The following is a 17,708-nucleotide window of genomic DNA, read 5'->3' on the forward strand; positions in this document are numbered from 1 at the left end:
TGTCTACATGTTCGATCTCGAAGAGTGAAGGACGTGTTGTGCTCCTTTTGTCATTCGACCAGGGTTATTTTTATCCCACAGGGTTTTTGTTACCTGGCAAGGTTTTTAACGAGGCAACGGATGAAGCGTCACCACCAAGTTTGAAGCGGCACAAGGGGGAGTGTTGAAGGAATATCGATTTAGTGTGCCTTATCAAACTAGGAGTAGCAATAGGAAAGAAGGTTCTAGATTTCCCAATCCTACACGGATTGGTATTCCTTGTAACATTAGAACTAGTACTTTGTAATTCCTATATATAGGGCTCCTATTCTCAATAATAACACACAATTCTCTCATCAATTCTCTAAATTCTATTATCCTTAAACAATTTCTACATTTATGGAAACCAAAAACCATCATGTTTCATTCGTCCGTACGCGATCGCTACTTCCATTTTGATACATAGTGGAATATTGGATTGTGGCATACAAACAAAATTAAAAAAGAATGAAGTTTTTGAGCAAGAGCGGGTGTTTTAACCAAACTTGTCATTCACATTTTATAGTGCTCAAAAATTTTGATATTCTATTGACCAAACGAAAAATGTTGCACCCAAGATGTTTATATACAACTGACAAATATGGTTAGGTCTTAGCAAATTATTATACATTCAAAGTTCGAACCAATCATTACATGAGATCTTCATCAGTGTCATCCATTAGTTCATCTGCTTGGAAGTTCTCTTTTGTGTTAGTGGAAGCTTCATTTGCTGTTGGATGTGATGGACTGCCACTGAAATATTGGGCACTAAGATGTGAGAAAAAGAATCAGATTACAAAATATAGAGAGATGCAAGATATGCGATGTAAGTAGCTTTAGGAACCCATGTTTAGCTTAAGGACATGAACATAATGAAGTTTGCTATTTTAAAAGTGCAAGTTATGGTACGACAGGTCTCTATTATAGGTCAAGCTTGCTCAATTGATTTCAGAAAAAAGTTTATGAATATGAGTAATCAAACAGAGAACGAAGCTATCCCTATATGAAGGTTTACAGATCAAATTACCAGCATATATCAAAATTCATCACATCACAGTAATAGTTCTCATGCTTTTGAAAAATAAAATCAGATATTACAAAGTTACTTTCAGATAATTAATAAGCAGAAACTGTAAGAACATTAGATCAATGGTAAATGAATTATCCGATGTTTTTTTTATTTTTTATTTTTTTTTTATCATACAGGTCTTCTAAAGTTATGCAAATACAATTATTGATTAGTTATCAGAAATGAGTTTCAGACCTATCTTCTTTAATACAATGAATTACGTTAAAGAATACCAAAATGATTAATTTCACTTTACCCCCTCCAACTTGGGGTAGAAAATCATGTTAGTCCCTGATCTTTTTTTTTAATCAAGAACACCCCTACACTTCCAATATTCCTCTTCCGTGCCCAATCCTCCAAACTCCATCCAATTTTGCCGTCAAATAGTGACGTGGCACTAACAGCCTGACAATTTTTTCACGTCAGGTCCCACCTAAATGGCAAAATTCCCAAAATGACCTTTGAAAAAGAAAAAAACTAAAACAAATTATGGGATCTTCCTGTTTCACTATTCTTCTTCTTCTTCTTTATCTGTCCACAGGCAGACCCCGTATGGGATCACTCCGATCCCCAGATCCACCTTCACATTTTCCTCATTACCACGCATATATTCACACACATATTTGTAAATGAAATGAAAGAAATTTCCCAAAATCATAATCCGTGTCCAAGGAATGGATACAAGCTTACAAAACAAGAAATCCCAAGGCTGACTTCCACAACAAATCGTGCAAATATTGTCACTAAATCACCATTGCTCAAAAACCCAGAAACCAAAAGTTGTACTATAAAACTATACACAATTAGCAGTAAGCAAAACTCAGCAATTTCAGTACTTGAAAGGCGAGAGCTTGCAAGTCAATCGAATGGATAGCAAATGGATATAAAGCCTTCTTCTTTGCATAATCAAATCAATCAGAATAATCTGATAGCGCCCAACAAAAATAATATGATACTCCACCAACTTCAAACCCTTTTCTTCTTCCTCTCTAATTTTCTTAGTCTCTGTTTCTCTAGCGCCACAGTTATTCAGTCTGTTACCCAGAGCCTGGCATCCATCCTCAACAATCCTAACGCCTCCGTCTCGTCCTCCTGTGCTGGATGGTAGTCATCCTCCGCCTCCGTTGCCCCGCCCGAATTCCTGCCCCTATTCTGATCTTGATTATATTCATCCAATGCCATCAGCACTCGTTTCTTCACAAACACACTCCCCTGAACCTAATCTGCATTCCACATTTACCTTAAACTAAACAAACCATTTCCAACACAATGCTCATCTCATACCCATAAATTTAATACAGTGAAAGAACCAAACCCAGAAACACAGATTAACAAAAACAAATCCCACTTCTTCATCTTCACGAACCTGCCCTTCCTGGAGCCGCTTTTCGTTTACACTTCCTTGCGAACTTCGTCGGTAGAAGGCTTCACAAACCCCTCCACCACCACGGAGTGCCACTCCTGGAAAAAATCCGGCAAGGAGCCCTTGTACTTGACCAAGATATCGGTCATCAGATCGGTGATGACGAACACCATCCTCTGTCGTCAAACCCTTCACCTCCGCCCAAGCTCGTCGAGACAGCTCGGATCTTTTACCCCGTCGAATCCAACTCCAATCGAAAGGGGGTTATCGAGGAGCCTTGGGCTTTTCGGCCTCCGAGGAAGATCGCAAGGTCAGCAAATGACTGAAATTCTCTCGCCGTTCTCAGAAATATGCTGCGCATGCCTACCATGCCGGAATCGCATCCTTCGTCGGATCGAGTTGGTCGGAGGAAGGCAGGGGCATTCCAGTGCAAAAGGGAAGAGGATATGGAAGAGCTATGAAGTTAAAGATGAGAGCTTCAAGGAGAAAGATGGAGACTTTGAAATTCTAGAACGCACTCGATTTTTCTTGTAATCTCATAGCCCAAGAGACTTTGAGAGGAGGAGGAGGAGAAGATGGGGAAGCAACAGGTGAGGATGAAGGCGGTGGTGTACGAAGAAAAGAGAAGCACAAGGTGTCGATATGTTGGGAAGTGTCCATTTTACCCTTCTAGTGGGCCATACTGTCGGTGCCGTGTCACCATTTGACGGCAAAATTTGATTGAGTTTGGAGGATTGGGCACGGAAGAGGAATATTAGAAGTGTAGGGGTGTTCTTGATTAAAAAAAAAGATCAGGGACTAACATGATTTTCGACCCCAACTTGAAGGGGGCAAAGTGAAATTAATCCATACCAAAAACTACAAAACAAAAGCTGAGAAATAACCTGTCCTCTTCAGGAACATCCACATGCGTTAGCTTGACGATGGTAAGACCACGTTCAGGTTCCTCAAGAGTAAGCACCTGCGAAACCAAACAAACCAAACTCAATCCACAAATCACAATAACAACCAACAACACAACAATATAACTATACTGTTGACTGAATCCCATCTGGCCAACTTCCAAATCTCCAATTCTGTACAATGCAACTCCAAATTCTTACCCATCACCGACCCATCAAAAATATTAAACTCTCCTCCAGCCTCCTTGCTTATCTTAGCATTGCATTGAGTAAAGCGCTTCCATCTATTTCATCCATCAACGTTCTGAAACGTATCCTTTTTTTTTTTTTTTTTGCCTTTGGTCTGAACTCTGAAGTCTTTATCATCAATCCTTTTTTTATGTACTGGTATTTTTATTTAAGTTTATGAGTTTCATGATATTGTTGGTATCAGGTATTGCTCATTTAATTCCTCATTGTTTACAGTATAGAGTACCAAAAGAAATTTGAATTTCTTTTCCATTCACTTCCTGCAAATTGAAAGAAAAAAAAAAAAACCACGTATTAGTCATGAAAGTATATATTAACATCAAAACACAAATCCAGGCCCTCATACCAATAAATCTTAACACGAAAAAACAGCATGCACAGAATGACCAGATCAAACTCTTCCACTGAACACAAAACAAATTTTTACAAATAGAAGTAATGAAGAAAAAAAGATTATTACCTTTACATCCAAAAGACCATGAATGAAGTTGATAAGAACTTCATCTTTAAACCCGGGAAGCTCAGTTACTCTATTAGCAGTACATGGATGCAAAAAATCCATATTCGCCTTCCTCATGTCTACCTATAAAACATAATTATACACCATTAATCACACTGACTGAGTATACCCGATTCTGTCAGTTTACCAATACCCCAATTTATTTAATCATTAAATAACTCATGTTGTTGACCAAAGCATGGAACTTACAGAATTGTTGAAGCAGAGGAATCTGGCTTCATAGGTGACACAACTAATACTGTGCATTCTGGAAGTTTTCAATGCCTGAGATGTGAAGCTTCTTAACACCTGTTTGACAAAGAGACTATTGTTAGAAACAGAGTTGATCACAGAATGACTATAGTAGGGTAAGCAAAGTTGGTAACTAAATCTATGTATAACAACCTCTTACTTGTATTAGTAATGTGCTTCTAAATCTTCAAACAAAGACTTCCTGTTTTTGATGACAGTGAAGGGCCTAAAAATAAAGATATAAGTTACTTGAGTCAACTATAAAAAGAAACACCGAATCAGAGGTATAGTATAACAACAAAGGGTGTCCAGGTGAGTTCCCCAGCTTCTACAAATGCAGTAATATAGTCTGATCTAAAATTGAGCATTGTGGGATACTTTGCTAGAGTCGAAATATTAATTGAAAACTCAGATATATTGCTTGACCCCACATACAATACTCTTTTGTATAATCAGCAAACAAAGATTAGAGTGTCCAGAAAATGAAGAAAACCATAAAACAGGAATAGATCCAAATTCTACCTTGTACTTGGAGGCCTCTTGCACTTGATGAATTACACAGGCAAATCCGAGAACCAAAGATGCAAGAAAGATATATGACTGGCTCCACTTTTGATGGTTAATTAGCTTTCTCAAACCCATATAGGACCAGCATGCCCAATCTCCCACAAAGCATTTCTACATGCAATTACAGAATTCCAAGTATATGATTAGAAACTTTGAAACAATACAGCTTAACAAATAATCTATATTGAAAAGACATTGAAATTAGAACTAATGTAAACTCCCATTTCAGAGAGTTCTGTTACAGAGATATGAAGATGATTTTCATGAGAAATTCTTTTCTGCATATTGATGAATATAAAGATAGCTGAATATAGCAACATGCATTGTTAATGGTCAAACCTAATATATTGGCAGCAATAATAGGGAATGAAATTATGCTCTAAAGAAACCAAGCACCGAAAAAATTTCACTCCACAGAAAAATTGAAGCTCAATGAGAACATATTAGTTTAGAGAAGTGATATCTTTTGAGTTTCTAAAGCTATTAAAAACCAATACCATAGTCCATCAAATTAAAACACTGAACTTTCATACAGCACCAGAGACAAACTTTTCTTATGTGGATAAACTCATAGGTGTAACTTTTCTTAATATTCCTTGGGGGAAAAGGATACAAATCATGTATAGATAAACTAAAATTCTGGTTGCATGGAGACTGATCCGTTGGAATGAGGCATTAGCAAGTTGGTAAAGGATTGGTAATTTCACCGAACGCTCTTGTTACTACCAGGCTAATCCTAATGTGGGGGGATACTATCACAGAGACAGGTTAACAACCACAGAGGCAGTTATGATATGTTCAAGCATACGTTATTAAGAAAAATAATAGAAAAGTTTGGATCTGAGGTCATGAGATAAAACCATGACTACACAATATTTCTCATGCCAATGCACTTTCAGACATTAGAAATAGACTAAACTTGCATTTTATGCAGGCACTGGGTGTTCATGTTAGAAAGTTAGTCCATGTAAAGTCTGACTTGCATGTATTTGACATCAAATCTGATAAGATAAATGAATTGGTATTTCAGTGAATTTCCATGTTCAAGTGCATTAACATGAAGTACCATATAACTCAATTTTCACTGGTCTCACGAAACAGGACATGTAATCTGTACATTGAAAAGAATACAAACTGAAGGTGCAAAAGCGGTAAAAGCTAATCAGATTCAAAATTGCAAAGCATCATAGATCCAGAGAAATTACCAAGCAAGAAATGCTTTCACTCTTTATCAAACAACAATTAATTTCCTTCTTACCAGCTCCAAGCTCTCAGCTACCTGCAAAAGGAAGAGCATGTCTAAGGTATAGCATTAAGCAAGAGAAAAGAGGTAATATTAGGCACTTCTATTAAAAAGAGTATGATAGGTATCAAAGTGATAACTGGATTTTCAACAGCTAAAATTATCAATTGAGAACAAAGAAATATGAACTTTTTTTTTCCCCTACCAACAGTCATAAAAAGTAAGAACCTCTATCAAATCAATAATGACAGGTTGTCAAATACAAACATAGCTCAGCAATTAAACTGAAGCAGATCTGAAAATCTGAAGCAATTGAGCCAGGAATCTACAATTTCAAATTTATAGATTCAATATCTGAAAACATAAAATCGAAGGGGAAATGAAAATCCTGGCATACTCATTTATCTCAATTTCAATTTCAACTTATTTTTTAACCACTCAAATTCACACTACTCCTATTCATTTACAGTTTCCCACATAGAGACAATGGTCATTACCTTTGAGTAAAACTTCTTTATGTTTGTAAACGCAATGATCATTATATTTGATTCACAGTATTCAAACAACATCACTAAAACAGTAAAACCTCAAAAATAGCAAACCAATCAAACCCAACCCAGTCGTGTAATCTGACTGTTCCTACAATCAATTCCAACATGGTTTGGTAACTTAAGCGACTTTGCCCTATCCAGTCAAAAAAAAAAAAAAAACACAATCACCAACCAACTGTAGTAATGCATTGCTTGCCTAGACTAACAAATTGACAGACCACGCACATGTACATACTCTAGGCTATTGTTGTTTCAGAATATCAAAAGCCACAGCTCTTAGGCAAGTGTAATTCAAAAAACAAAAAAGCTTTAATCTTTTGGATAATGAAAAACTAAAGAAAAAACTCAGACCTCGAATACAGATCTTCGAAATTCTGGGGTTTCGGTAGCAATCGCCCAAATGGAAAGCTCTCATTCACCTCCGGCTTCAAATTGTTGGGCTATCATGGGAGACTTTAATTGTTTCGCCCCGTCTAAACAAAGCTTTAATCCTTGACCGATCAAATACAGAAACCCAGAAAGAATATCAATTAGACTTTAATCTGTATTATCGGAACCAAATCCTCTTCTTTTCGCAGCGGAATCCCTTCTGTTGCCCAAAACAACACAACCGAACTTCTAATCCAGATTAACAGTGGCAGCCCGTAATTCATGGAAAACAAAGGGCAAAATCGTCTTTTCACTCCCTCATGAACAGTCCCACGGGCCTTAGGATATGTGGGATGTGCATTGTGCAACAAGAATTTAACAGAGAAGGAAACACTCCCAAGACTGATATTGCTGTTAATCTCATTCTGTTTTCTTGAAATATAACCTGTTTTAAATATATATATATATATATATATATATATATATATATATATATGAACAATACGCTCTTTTACAGATGAATGGCTTAGATATCACCTAATCAGACACTTAGTTACATCAAACAAGTTGTGGAAACTTCTTTTGGTTTTTCGGCTTTCTATGATGTGGGATTTGTTTTGTTATGACGGCTCTTATGTATATAAACATATTTTTCCATGGAATCATTATCTATTTTTTTCTCTTTTTTGCTTCCTTCATATGTGAGTCCAATATAATCATAATATAAGGCTATGTTTGGTATGACTGGGCTTTTCAGAAAAGCTGGCTTCTGCTTATTTCTGAGAATAAGTGGCTGAAAAGCAAAGTAGCTGAGTGTTTGATAAACTGGCTTTTTTTAAGTGCTGTTAGTGACAAAAATAGTGGCAAAGTGTTTGGTAAACTCAAACTGGCTTGTGCTTTTTGTTTGTGGAATGACCAAATTAGACATGAGAGATTATTTTGCCTTTTGATTGTATACCAAACAATGTTGTTCAAATGCTCTTGTTCTTATTTTTAATCTTTATTATGTCTTTATTAATTTTTGTTAACTTTCAATTTTTATAAATCATAGTGACCATATGATTAATATTGGACCATATGTATAAGTTACTAGTTACTGTACCCGCGCGATGCTGCGGTAATATGATCGATACCATTCAATTTAATGCTCCTGAATTTAGATTGTATATTATATATTGTTTTTTTTTGAATTGGGGTTTGGAACCCAGCCTAACTGGGAGGCTCAGCCCCACGCCCGTTATTTATATTATTAAATAAATTTTGCTGCATCGGGGGGGACGTAATACCGGAACCCCGAGCAAGCATAGTTGCGTTACAATTATCCTCATAGAGAACGTCCTGTATAAAAGCAGGAGCCTCATCTAAACAAAAAGTGCGTCCTGTATATTATATATTGTTTTAGATGTTCAAAAATCTGATAACTTGGCCAGATTTCAAAGTTAATAACTACAAAAAGTGTTCACAATGAAGGAGACACACTCCCAATACAGCTAATAACTCAACTTTAATCAATGTATCATCATTCTCCATTTAATCAATGTATCATCATTCTTCATGAATGCAAACACGCACAGATATAGACATGGAATTTGATTATGAGACCCACCAACTGATTTTCCTCTGATGATCTCACTGCTAAGTAGCTCTTTTTAATTCTCTTTATTGCAGCATCCGACTCCCACCATGTACCAATCCCAATTCCCGTAGTTCTTCAAGATCAGTAGTTCTAATGATCTGAACATCAAAATTGAAAGATTGAAAGAAATTATTCCATAGTCAAAAGCTGCAAATATGCAAGTGCAGTAAGCAAGGTCTTCATAACCAAACGCTAAATCAGTTACGATTCCATTGTAGTTGCATATCTCAACAAAAAGTGGGCTCATGGTTTCAAATCTCTACATTCGAAAGGATAAACATGAACAAACTGGTGAGGACTCATGGTTTCCGATCCCAAACTAGTAAAAATGGAGCATGGTTGAAGTCTAAACCTCGCAAATCTAACTAAGATAAAAAACAGAAACTAAATTAGTAGCTAGTTCCTGATTATATATATGTACACCTTACCCCAGTTACCTTACTCTCATAAGGGAAACTATTGTTGTTGAAATGCACCAATGCATAATGAACATAGCATTAACAATTTAACATATTCAAATAGTTTAGTTTTTTAAACAACACCAAAGAATACAGCCAGACCTTGTGAAATATTTTCACTGATAATTCGAGCTGAGAGAGTCAAAACCAATCACCTTTTCAAGTTTTTCTTGTGCAACCACCCTTCTTAACCTTGAGCTCAATAACCTTCTAAAATTTTGGGGCACCTCATTCTTTTTCTCCAAAACATTCCTTTGCTGCATACAGAAATTTCTTTAAGAATAAAAAGTGAAAATCAAGCTATAAAAGGTAACATTCAGTACAACTCATGACAGTACAACAGTAATAGCAGGCAGAGAACATCTTCAGAGGCTTCCAAAACAAACTAAACTGGGAGAGTTTTTATTAAAATTTTCAGAAAACTTCATTCTTGACAGCAAACGAAGTAAAAGAAAAGATCAAACAAATACTGAATATTTCTATACAATGATTTGGCCTATCTAACTGAAGAAAATTGACATACCGAGCTTGACTGGTAATAAAGTACTAAGATATATGGTATTAAATTACTGAGTTATATCATCTATCGATTAGCTAATATAGGATAGGTACATTGGTCTATATTTTCAAGAAGCAAAATGAAGTTGCAGCTTTAACATATGGACACAAGATGTACTATCACTCCCTAAAACTTGAATCTATTAGCTATAACTTGGAAGAGAATCGCAATTATACTTCACTTCACTTCAAAACTTGATGCATCCAGTAATTTCTATTCTATTAATGGTTCAAGAACAATGCTGATTATGTTCAACAAGGAAAACTCGATCGTAACACCACTCAGTAATGGCTAAAACACAGAAAGTCGGAACTCACACCCCACGAGAATGTCTAATACTGTTGATCTAACTAACAAAACATGGAATCAAGCCAATTTTTTTTTATAATATTGACCCGAACAAGGGCCTTCATTTTGATAAAAGTTCAAAGCTAGAAACCAACCAAAATCCATTCTTGTGAAAACATGTCAAGTATGATACTACTCCTTCAGCCATAAACATTCTCAAATTTTCCTCTGTGTATTCAATTAACCTCAAACGGGCCAATTGAAAGTGCATCACAGCCCATACAAATTCACTTAACCATTTTGATAATCATTCCCATAACTACGAAAATCAAAACAAATATAACAACAATTTGATTAAAGATAAGAACGAAGCAGAGGGAGAGAGACTGACATGCTCCTCCTTCCAGATCTCCCAACTAACCTGAATATCCAAACTGCCAAGTAGCCTTGCTTGATTGAGGCTTCGAAATCGTGACGAGATGCAAGTGAGGCAGCGTTAGAGGGAGAGAGATTGATGTGAGGCGTTCTGTGATCAGAGGGAGATCGAGGGTTTCATGGCAATTGAGTGTAATTGCTCCAACCAACGGAGGGTAGAAACCGGTATTAGCAAAACTTCATTAATCTACAGTAACAAGCGCCACAGTACTCTGCCGGCTTCTGGCTTCTAAAAGCAGGGGGGAGCGAGCTTCTCCTTTTCGATAGAAGCCGCAGCAGCTTTTTCCAAAAGCTGAGGATAAGCTGAGTTACCAAACGTTTATAGCTCTTCTGCTTATAAGCGGGGGAGCAAAAAAGCCCCCCCAAACGCAGCCTAAGTCCATCGATCAATTGAATTTACAAAGCAGCATACACAATACAACAAAACTAATTTCAATTAGATGATCTTAACAGTGATTATGATGGGTATTGTTGATATCGGATTAATATAGCGGCAACTAATCCTATAACAGGGACGATTATGTTTCAATTCAGCAATAAGAACTAGAAATATGTATTAATTGATCGAGTTGCCTTGGCATTAAAGGTATGTTGTACTTGATCGAGCTTACCAGCACTCTTATCGATCTGCTTGTCTTACCAAATTGGACTTTTCGTAATTCAATTGTAAATATGACACAACACAAGAATAAATAATATGTACAAATCACAACGTAAACTTTTGGTAAAAAAGAAATAACAGCAACGTTCGATTCATTTTTTATAATTATAGGAGCTCTCAGGTATTTATGTCACTAGAATATTGTGAATACCGAATGATATATTTAGTCTTTTTCTATTAATGGCACTTCTAAAGTTGAATCTGCCAAGTTCATCTCACACAAGAATATGCATTGATACAAAACCAAACATCAAATACAAGTGTATGTTTAAGGATATTGGTAATTTACCTGTCTGCACACATGCATTATCAGCTTTTTCAATAAGACAATTTTTTAAACGCATCCATTATATCGAAGAATGGTATACTTAAGAAACAGTATAGTATACTGATTCTATTGAGACGAATGTGTCATAATATGAGGCAGTTCATGGTCTCTATATATAGCTAACTTCGGATTCAACTTCTTCAAACCAACACAAACGAAGCCAGAGCATTAAAAGAGGAAGATGAAGATCCAGATTTGTTCTTCTGGGGCCTTTCTCTTAATCTTTATCGTTCTTGTTACGAACTGGGTGAGCATTCAAGCTCAAACCTGCAAGCCTAGCTGAACAATATATAAGGGGAAGAAAGCCACCTCCAAAGCAATGCAACAAAGAGAATATGTCCGAATGCTGCAAAAAAGTGTTGTGCGGAAGCGTCAAATAGGTATGAAGTATCAGAAATATGAAAAGATAAATTAATAGAAAAAATCCAGAAGACCAAAGATTTACGTGGTTCACCCCAAAATCAAAGGGTTACATCCACGGGCGGAAACGGTGAGGAGATTCCACTAATATCAAAAGGAGATTACAAGGTGTTTAGCACTCAAACCCAAAACCCGATTACACCCGAATACACTCACGAAAAGAGAAAGACTAAATAGAAGAACAACTACCTCAAATATATTGTCACTCACAAGAACAAAAGCAACAAGGCAAAAGGTAATTTTCTATAGAACCCCAAAACTGAAAAAGTTGCGGCTTTTTCTTTTCTCTCTCACACCTTAATTGGTGACAGAAGCATATATTTATATGTGCATACTCCAAAACCTAGCTAATAGAATTAGGTTAATCATGTGGGCTTAGTCCAAAAGATAATTGATGGGCTTATTAATTTAAGCCACAAACCAACAATCTCCACCTTGGCTTAAATTAACTAAAATCTCCAAAGTAAAAATCCCTCCCGAATGTCTCCTCCATCAAACCCCAAAGGGGTACTAAATGCGAATAACAATCAAGCCCAAGCCAAGCTTGAACTTGCAAACAGGAACTGGCTTGATCAAAATTAGGTGACTCTGACGAAGAGATTGAATTTCTTCATACAAAGCAACCTTGTAGAACTGAAGTTGCTTCTCTTCAATATCACCAACAAAAACAAGCATCTTCTGACTATGCTGAATAAAAGTGCAGTCTAACACTTTCTCTAAAGCTTGAACAAGCTCCACCTGCTTACTAACACCGTGGCCCGAACTTGCATCAATAGACTCTCCTCCAAATAGCATGACATACTCTTCAAATTTCATAACTTGGCCGATTACAAATTTGGGTGACTTAGATTGAACACACCACAAGTCATAATTAGTCACCCCATATGCAAATCCATGGAATTTAAATTTTGCCCTCCACTTAAGTTTACCATCACTCACATGAGCACCAACAGGACAACTAATATCAGAATAATCAGCATGAGTACCGAACCATACCTTAATTGGAGACTTCATACAAAATGCGGACGATGGAGACCAATTCATCAAGTAGCAGGAACTAACAAATTCAGCACCAAAGTCCTTAGACTTATCCAAGTTAGAAAGCATGCAAAGCACTTTCTCTATGAGGGATCCACAAATATGTTCTGCAATTTTTATACGTGGTGTCTTCAAAATAGTGCGGTGTCTCACTATTTGATCCTCACAGAACTGATCAAATTTGCCCTAAACAAATACACCTGTACCAAAATCTGAATATAGACTTGATGAAGAGGCAACTGATGAAGCACCAATAATTGGGCTACCCTGAAGTACGTAGAGGTTATGGCAAATCAACTTTCCCTGAATCACAACAAGAGCACCCTTACTAACTCTTAAAACTCCACCTTGAGACGAATACTTATAGCCTTGTGAGTCAAGAGTACCCAAAGATATCAAATTGTTCTTCAAATCTGGGAGATGCCTAACCTTTGTCAAATTCCTGATAATTCCATCATGCATCTTAATTCGAACTGTTCCAATCCCCATAACTTTATTAGGAGTATTATCCCCCATAAAGACAGACCTTCCATTAACAGGCTGATAATTGTCAAACCAATCTCGATTGAAGCACATATGGCGCGAGCAACCCGAATCAAGCAACCAAGCATTAATAGAAGAATCACCAGCAAATAAGGAAAAATCAAAAGTAGTAGACTCATCATCCACATAATTCGCATCATCACCAGAAGATTTTTCAGAAGACTTACCTCTATCTTTGAGTTAGGGCATTCAGGTTTCCAATGACCTTCTTTGTGACAATAGTGGCATGTACCTTTTCTAATTCGAGACTTAGATCTCGAACTTCCTCTATTACTGCTTTCTTCTCTACCTTGAACTACCAAACCATGATCTTGATTATCATTCAAATTCTCTGACACTTTCTTCTTCAGTTCTCTAGAACTCAAAGCTGCTTTGACATCTTCTAAAGAGATAGCCTCTCTTCCATACAGCATGGTGTCAACAAAATTATCAAAAGAAAGAGGCAAAGAGCATAGCAAAATCAAAGCCTGATCTTCATCATCAATTTTCACATCCATATTTCTCAAATCAGATATAAGCTTATTAAATTCATCAATATGGCTTTGAACGGGTGTACCTTCAGACATACGAAGAGTGTATAGTCGTTGCTTCAAATATAGTCGACTGGTCAAGGATTTGGTCATATATAATTTCTCCAGCTTTAGCCACAATCCAGGTGCAGTTGTCTCATCAGCAACTTCACGCAGAACCTCATCAGATAGACATAACAAAATTGCACTATGTGCTCGTTCTAACATGTCTCCTTTTTCTTCTGCTGACAAAGTAGTTGACAAAGCATTCACACCTTTCAGCGCCTTTAATAACCCTTGTTGAACTAATAGGGCTCGCATCTTCAAACGCCAAAGGTTGAAATCATTCCTCCCGTTAAATTTATCAATCTCATATTTCATCGAAGAAGCAGACTTCATGATTGAATCAAATAGTCTAAGCGTAGCCTGAGCTCTGATACCACTTGTTGTGCGGAAGCGTCAAATAGGTATGAAGTATTAGAAATATGAAAAGATAAATTAATAGAAAAAATCCAGAAGACCAAAGATTTACGTGGTTCACCCCAAAATCAAAGGGTTACATCCACGGGCGGAAACTGTGAGGAGATTCCACTAATATCAAAAGGAGATTACAAGGTGTTTAGCACTCAAACCCAAAACCCGATTACACCCGAATACACTCACGGAAAGAGAAAGACCAAATAGAAGAACAACTACCTCAAATATATTGTCACTCACAAGAACAAAAGCAACAAGGCAAAAGGTAATTTTCTATAGAACCCCAAAACTGAAAAAGTTGCGGCTTTTTCTTTTCTCTCTCACACCTTAATTGGTGACAGAAAGCATATATTTATATGTGCATGAGGCATACTCCAAAACCTAGCTAATAGAATTAGGTTAATCATGTGGGCTTAGTCCAAAAGATAATTGATGGGCTTATTAATTTAAGCCACAAACCAACAAAAAGGCCCTTCAGCCATCAATTCTCGAGTCGCAAGAGATCGAAGTTTCCTTCCACTTGCTATCAACAGAAAATCACCTTTTGGAGCGACTTTGTGGCCAAATTCGGAGCTTCTTCTCCCTTGACCAAATTGTTCATTCTTCTGCTTATTAGTGCATATCAAGTGCAGACAGTCTTCCACAGTTTTGTAAGGACAATTCGAGATCCCCAGAAAGATTGTTGTTGCTTAATCTCAACCATTTGAGTGATGGACATAGAGCTTAGAATTTAACCATTTGATTGTTGTTGTTTGAAAAGTCTATGATGGTCAAATCTTGTAAACCCATCCAATTCCTAGGAATATTTCCGGATAAATAATTCCTTGAGAGATGAAGAAAGACCAGTGATCTCATTTTACTTCAGAAAGCGGGAACAATACCATTCATATTATTCCTCAAAAGACCTGGGACACTCAACTTTGACATCTCACTGCCAATGTTTAAGAGAATTGGTCCGGAAAATCTGTTGCTTGCCAAGCTTAGATTTATTAGATCTGGCCAAAGTGGAATGGAACCTACTATGCTGTTGTTGTTCACGAACTGTAGAGGAGAATTTATGGAGTTAGGAAGTTCTCCTCTCAACTGATTGTCACAGAGTTCCAACCACGTGAGGAGAGGTGAAATTCTCCAAAACCAATCGGGTATTGTATCTGAAACTCCAACATCTATGAGTGCTATGTCTCTAAGGAAATTTTGAGCTCTGAGCCATGCTGGATATGCAGGACTCATAAGCTTGTAATCTGTGATAGTAAGAAATGCCAGATTGAAGGGAGGAATAGATGACTGGCATGATAGTTCAAAACTCACCAATTTAGTGAGTTTTTAGAAATGGTTTTCAGACAAAAAAAACCTACCCATGGACAACCCCTGAAATCCAAGTACTGTAATTCTCTGAGTTGTCCGATACTTTCTAGAATAGTTCCATTCAGTTCTGAGTTATAGGAAAGTTCCATATCCACTAAATGCGACAGGTTTCCTATTGATGTTGGAAGTGGACTGGAGATTGAGTTAAAGGAAAGGTCCAAGGTCTGCAAATGAAAGATATCCAATTGATGGCGGAAGTGGTCTAGAGATCAAGTTGTTGGAAAGGCACGACTCCAAATTTGGCAGATTTCCAACCCACCTTGGAAGTGGACTGGAGATCTTATTGGAGGAAAGGTACAAGGTCTGCAAATGTGATAGATTTCCAATTGAGGTTGGAAGTGGACCAGATATTGAGTTGTTGGGAAGGTGTAAAGTCTCTAGATGTGACAGTTTTCCTATTGATGTTGGAAGTGGATCGGAGATAGAGTTGTAGGAAAGGTCCAAGGTCTGCAAATGTGAGAGATTTCTAATTGATGTCGGAAGTTGACTGGAGATTGAGTTCAATAAAAGATTCAAGGTCTGCAAGAGAGAAAGATGTTCAATTGATGTCGGAAGTGGACCGAGGACTGTGTTGTTGGAAAGGTCCAAGGTCACCAAATGTGATTGACTTCCTATTGATGTTGGAAGTCGACTGGAGATCGAGTTCATTGTTGAGGCAACACTAGCCACTAAGTACACTCAAGCTCATACAGGTGATGGTGCCAATAGCAGCAACGACTCAGCAAGCCAGGCCCAATCCTCACCCAGCCTTCAGGCCCAACCTCCACTTTCTGATGATGTCAGCCAGCTCATTGCCAGCTCATGTTGCAGGAATGGACCTGAGTATAGCCTTGACACAGCAAATCAGCTCTTTAGCTCAGGTGTTAAGCGTGACTTCACACTATGCAACTAACCTGCATGGAGGAGAAATCTGGACCGCATCATAATGACCACGTGGCACTATCTGCATAATATTCTAGAATAATTGTCAGCTGAATTAGTTGAAATCCAATTAGTATAAATATCTAGTCGTGTTGTTTTTTCTGTGAGTTGCTTCATTTTGTAAAATTACGATCGAATACCGGTTCTCTCTCTTTTTTACTTCGTCTTCTTCGTCAGGTTAGGATTTCTTTACTGCCATTGTTGCTTAGTTTTTCAAGCTTACAGTAGATCATGTTGTTTGGCTCCAATTTTGCTGCAGCTGGTCAATAGTCTCTTTTCTGCGCGGGCGTGCCAGCACCATTCGGGTGCGGTCGTTGGGGGTGTCCCTTGACCTGACTTCTTTTGAGCGACTGTAGACGAGGAGAGCACCAACCTCGTCGCAGGATTCTTTGTGCCTCGTGCTGGAGGACTTTGTCTTGTGTCACCAAGTCGATACTCAACGTTGTAGGTTAAGCAGAGCGAAATCACCCGGAAGTAGAGAGAACTTGCTAAAGCGTGACTTTAGCTTGGCTGGTTTGCGAGGGCGTTACCCTTGCTTGGCTAGTTCCGTAATCGTTGTGGTCGCGGTACTACAATCGGCTCCCGAGGAGACTAGGACCGAAGTACGTTGACAGAGGGTTTGGTGGCACTGAAAGTCGGCTTCTGAGAAGACTAGGACTAGGAGTGTGATCACCGGTAGGAGAAAGAGAAGGAGAGGAGCTGCTCTTAGAGAGGTTTGCTCTAGAGAGACTTTGATAATCTTAGAGATTGTTGTTGTGAATTGTGTTTCATTGTAACCTCTATTTATAGGCTACCATGCCAAAGTGTTTAGCATTAAACAAATGATAGTGGAGCATTAATTGGAGATAGAAATGATGAATTTTGGAGATAAGGAAACATAATTGAAGATAAAGAATGATGAATTTCGGAGATAAGGAGACATAATTGGAGATAAGGAATGATGAATTTTGAAGATAAGGAAGCACTTTCGGCTCCTTTATTCCTTGAA

The 17,708-nt window shown here is 37.5% G+C and overlaps 1 protein-coding gene and 1 long non-coding RNA gene across 6 annotated transcripts; both read right to left on the bottom strand.

The window, feature by feature from the left end:
- Positions 1-484: 484 nt before the first annotated feature.
- On the bottom strand, positions 485-5,006 carry LOC133718117 (uncharacterized). 5 transcript variants are annotated; one of them, XR_009850103.1, is made up of 7 exons: positions 4,875-5,006; positions 4,513-4,578; positions 4,311-4,409; positions 4,062-4,184; positions 3,554-3,861; positions 3,335-3,411; positions 485-771 (listed from the first exon to the last, which is right to left on the bottom strand). XR_009850103.1 is itself a non-coding variant. In XM_062144931.1 (6 exons), the coding sequence occupies exons 1-5, from the start codon at positions 4,992-4,994 to the stop codon at positions 3,398-3,400; spliced, it is 390 nt and encodes a 129-aa protein (XP_062000915.1). In that variant the 5' UTR covers positions 4,995-5,006; the 3' UTR covers positions 485-771; positions 3,335-3,397. The 5 variants fall into 5 exon arrangements, 3 of the variants coding, with proteins under 3 accessions (XP_062000915.1, XP_062000914.1, XP_062000913.1); XR_009850102.1 differs by having other exon boundaries at positions 4,506-4,578; XM_062144931.1 differs by lacking the exon at positions 4,513-4,578 and having other exon boundaries at positions 3,828-3,861.
- Positions 5,007-8,411: 3,405 nt separating this feature from the next.
- On the bottom strand, positions 8,412-10,826 carry LOC133713995 (uncharacterized). Its single transcript, XR_009848390.1, has 3 exons — positions 10,445-10,826; positions 9,332-9,433; positions 8,412-8,816 (listed from the first exon to the last, which is right to left on the bottom strand). It is a non-coding gene; the product is annotated as an uncharacterized LOC133713995 (long non-coding RNA).
- Between the last annotated feature and the right edge of the window lie 6,882 nt (positions 10,827-17,708).

The sequence above is a fragment of the Rosa rugosa genome, chromosome 6 (assembly GCF_958449725.1).
Source record: "Rosa rugosa chromosome 6, drRosRugo1.1, whole genome shotgun sequence".
In the NCBI taxonomy this organism is placed as follows: domain Eukaryota; kingdom Viridiplantae; phylum Streptophyta; class Magnoliopsida; order Rosales; family Rosaceae; genus Rosa; species Rosa rugosa.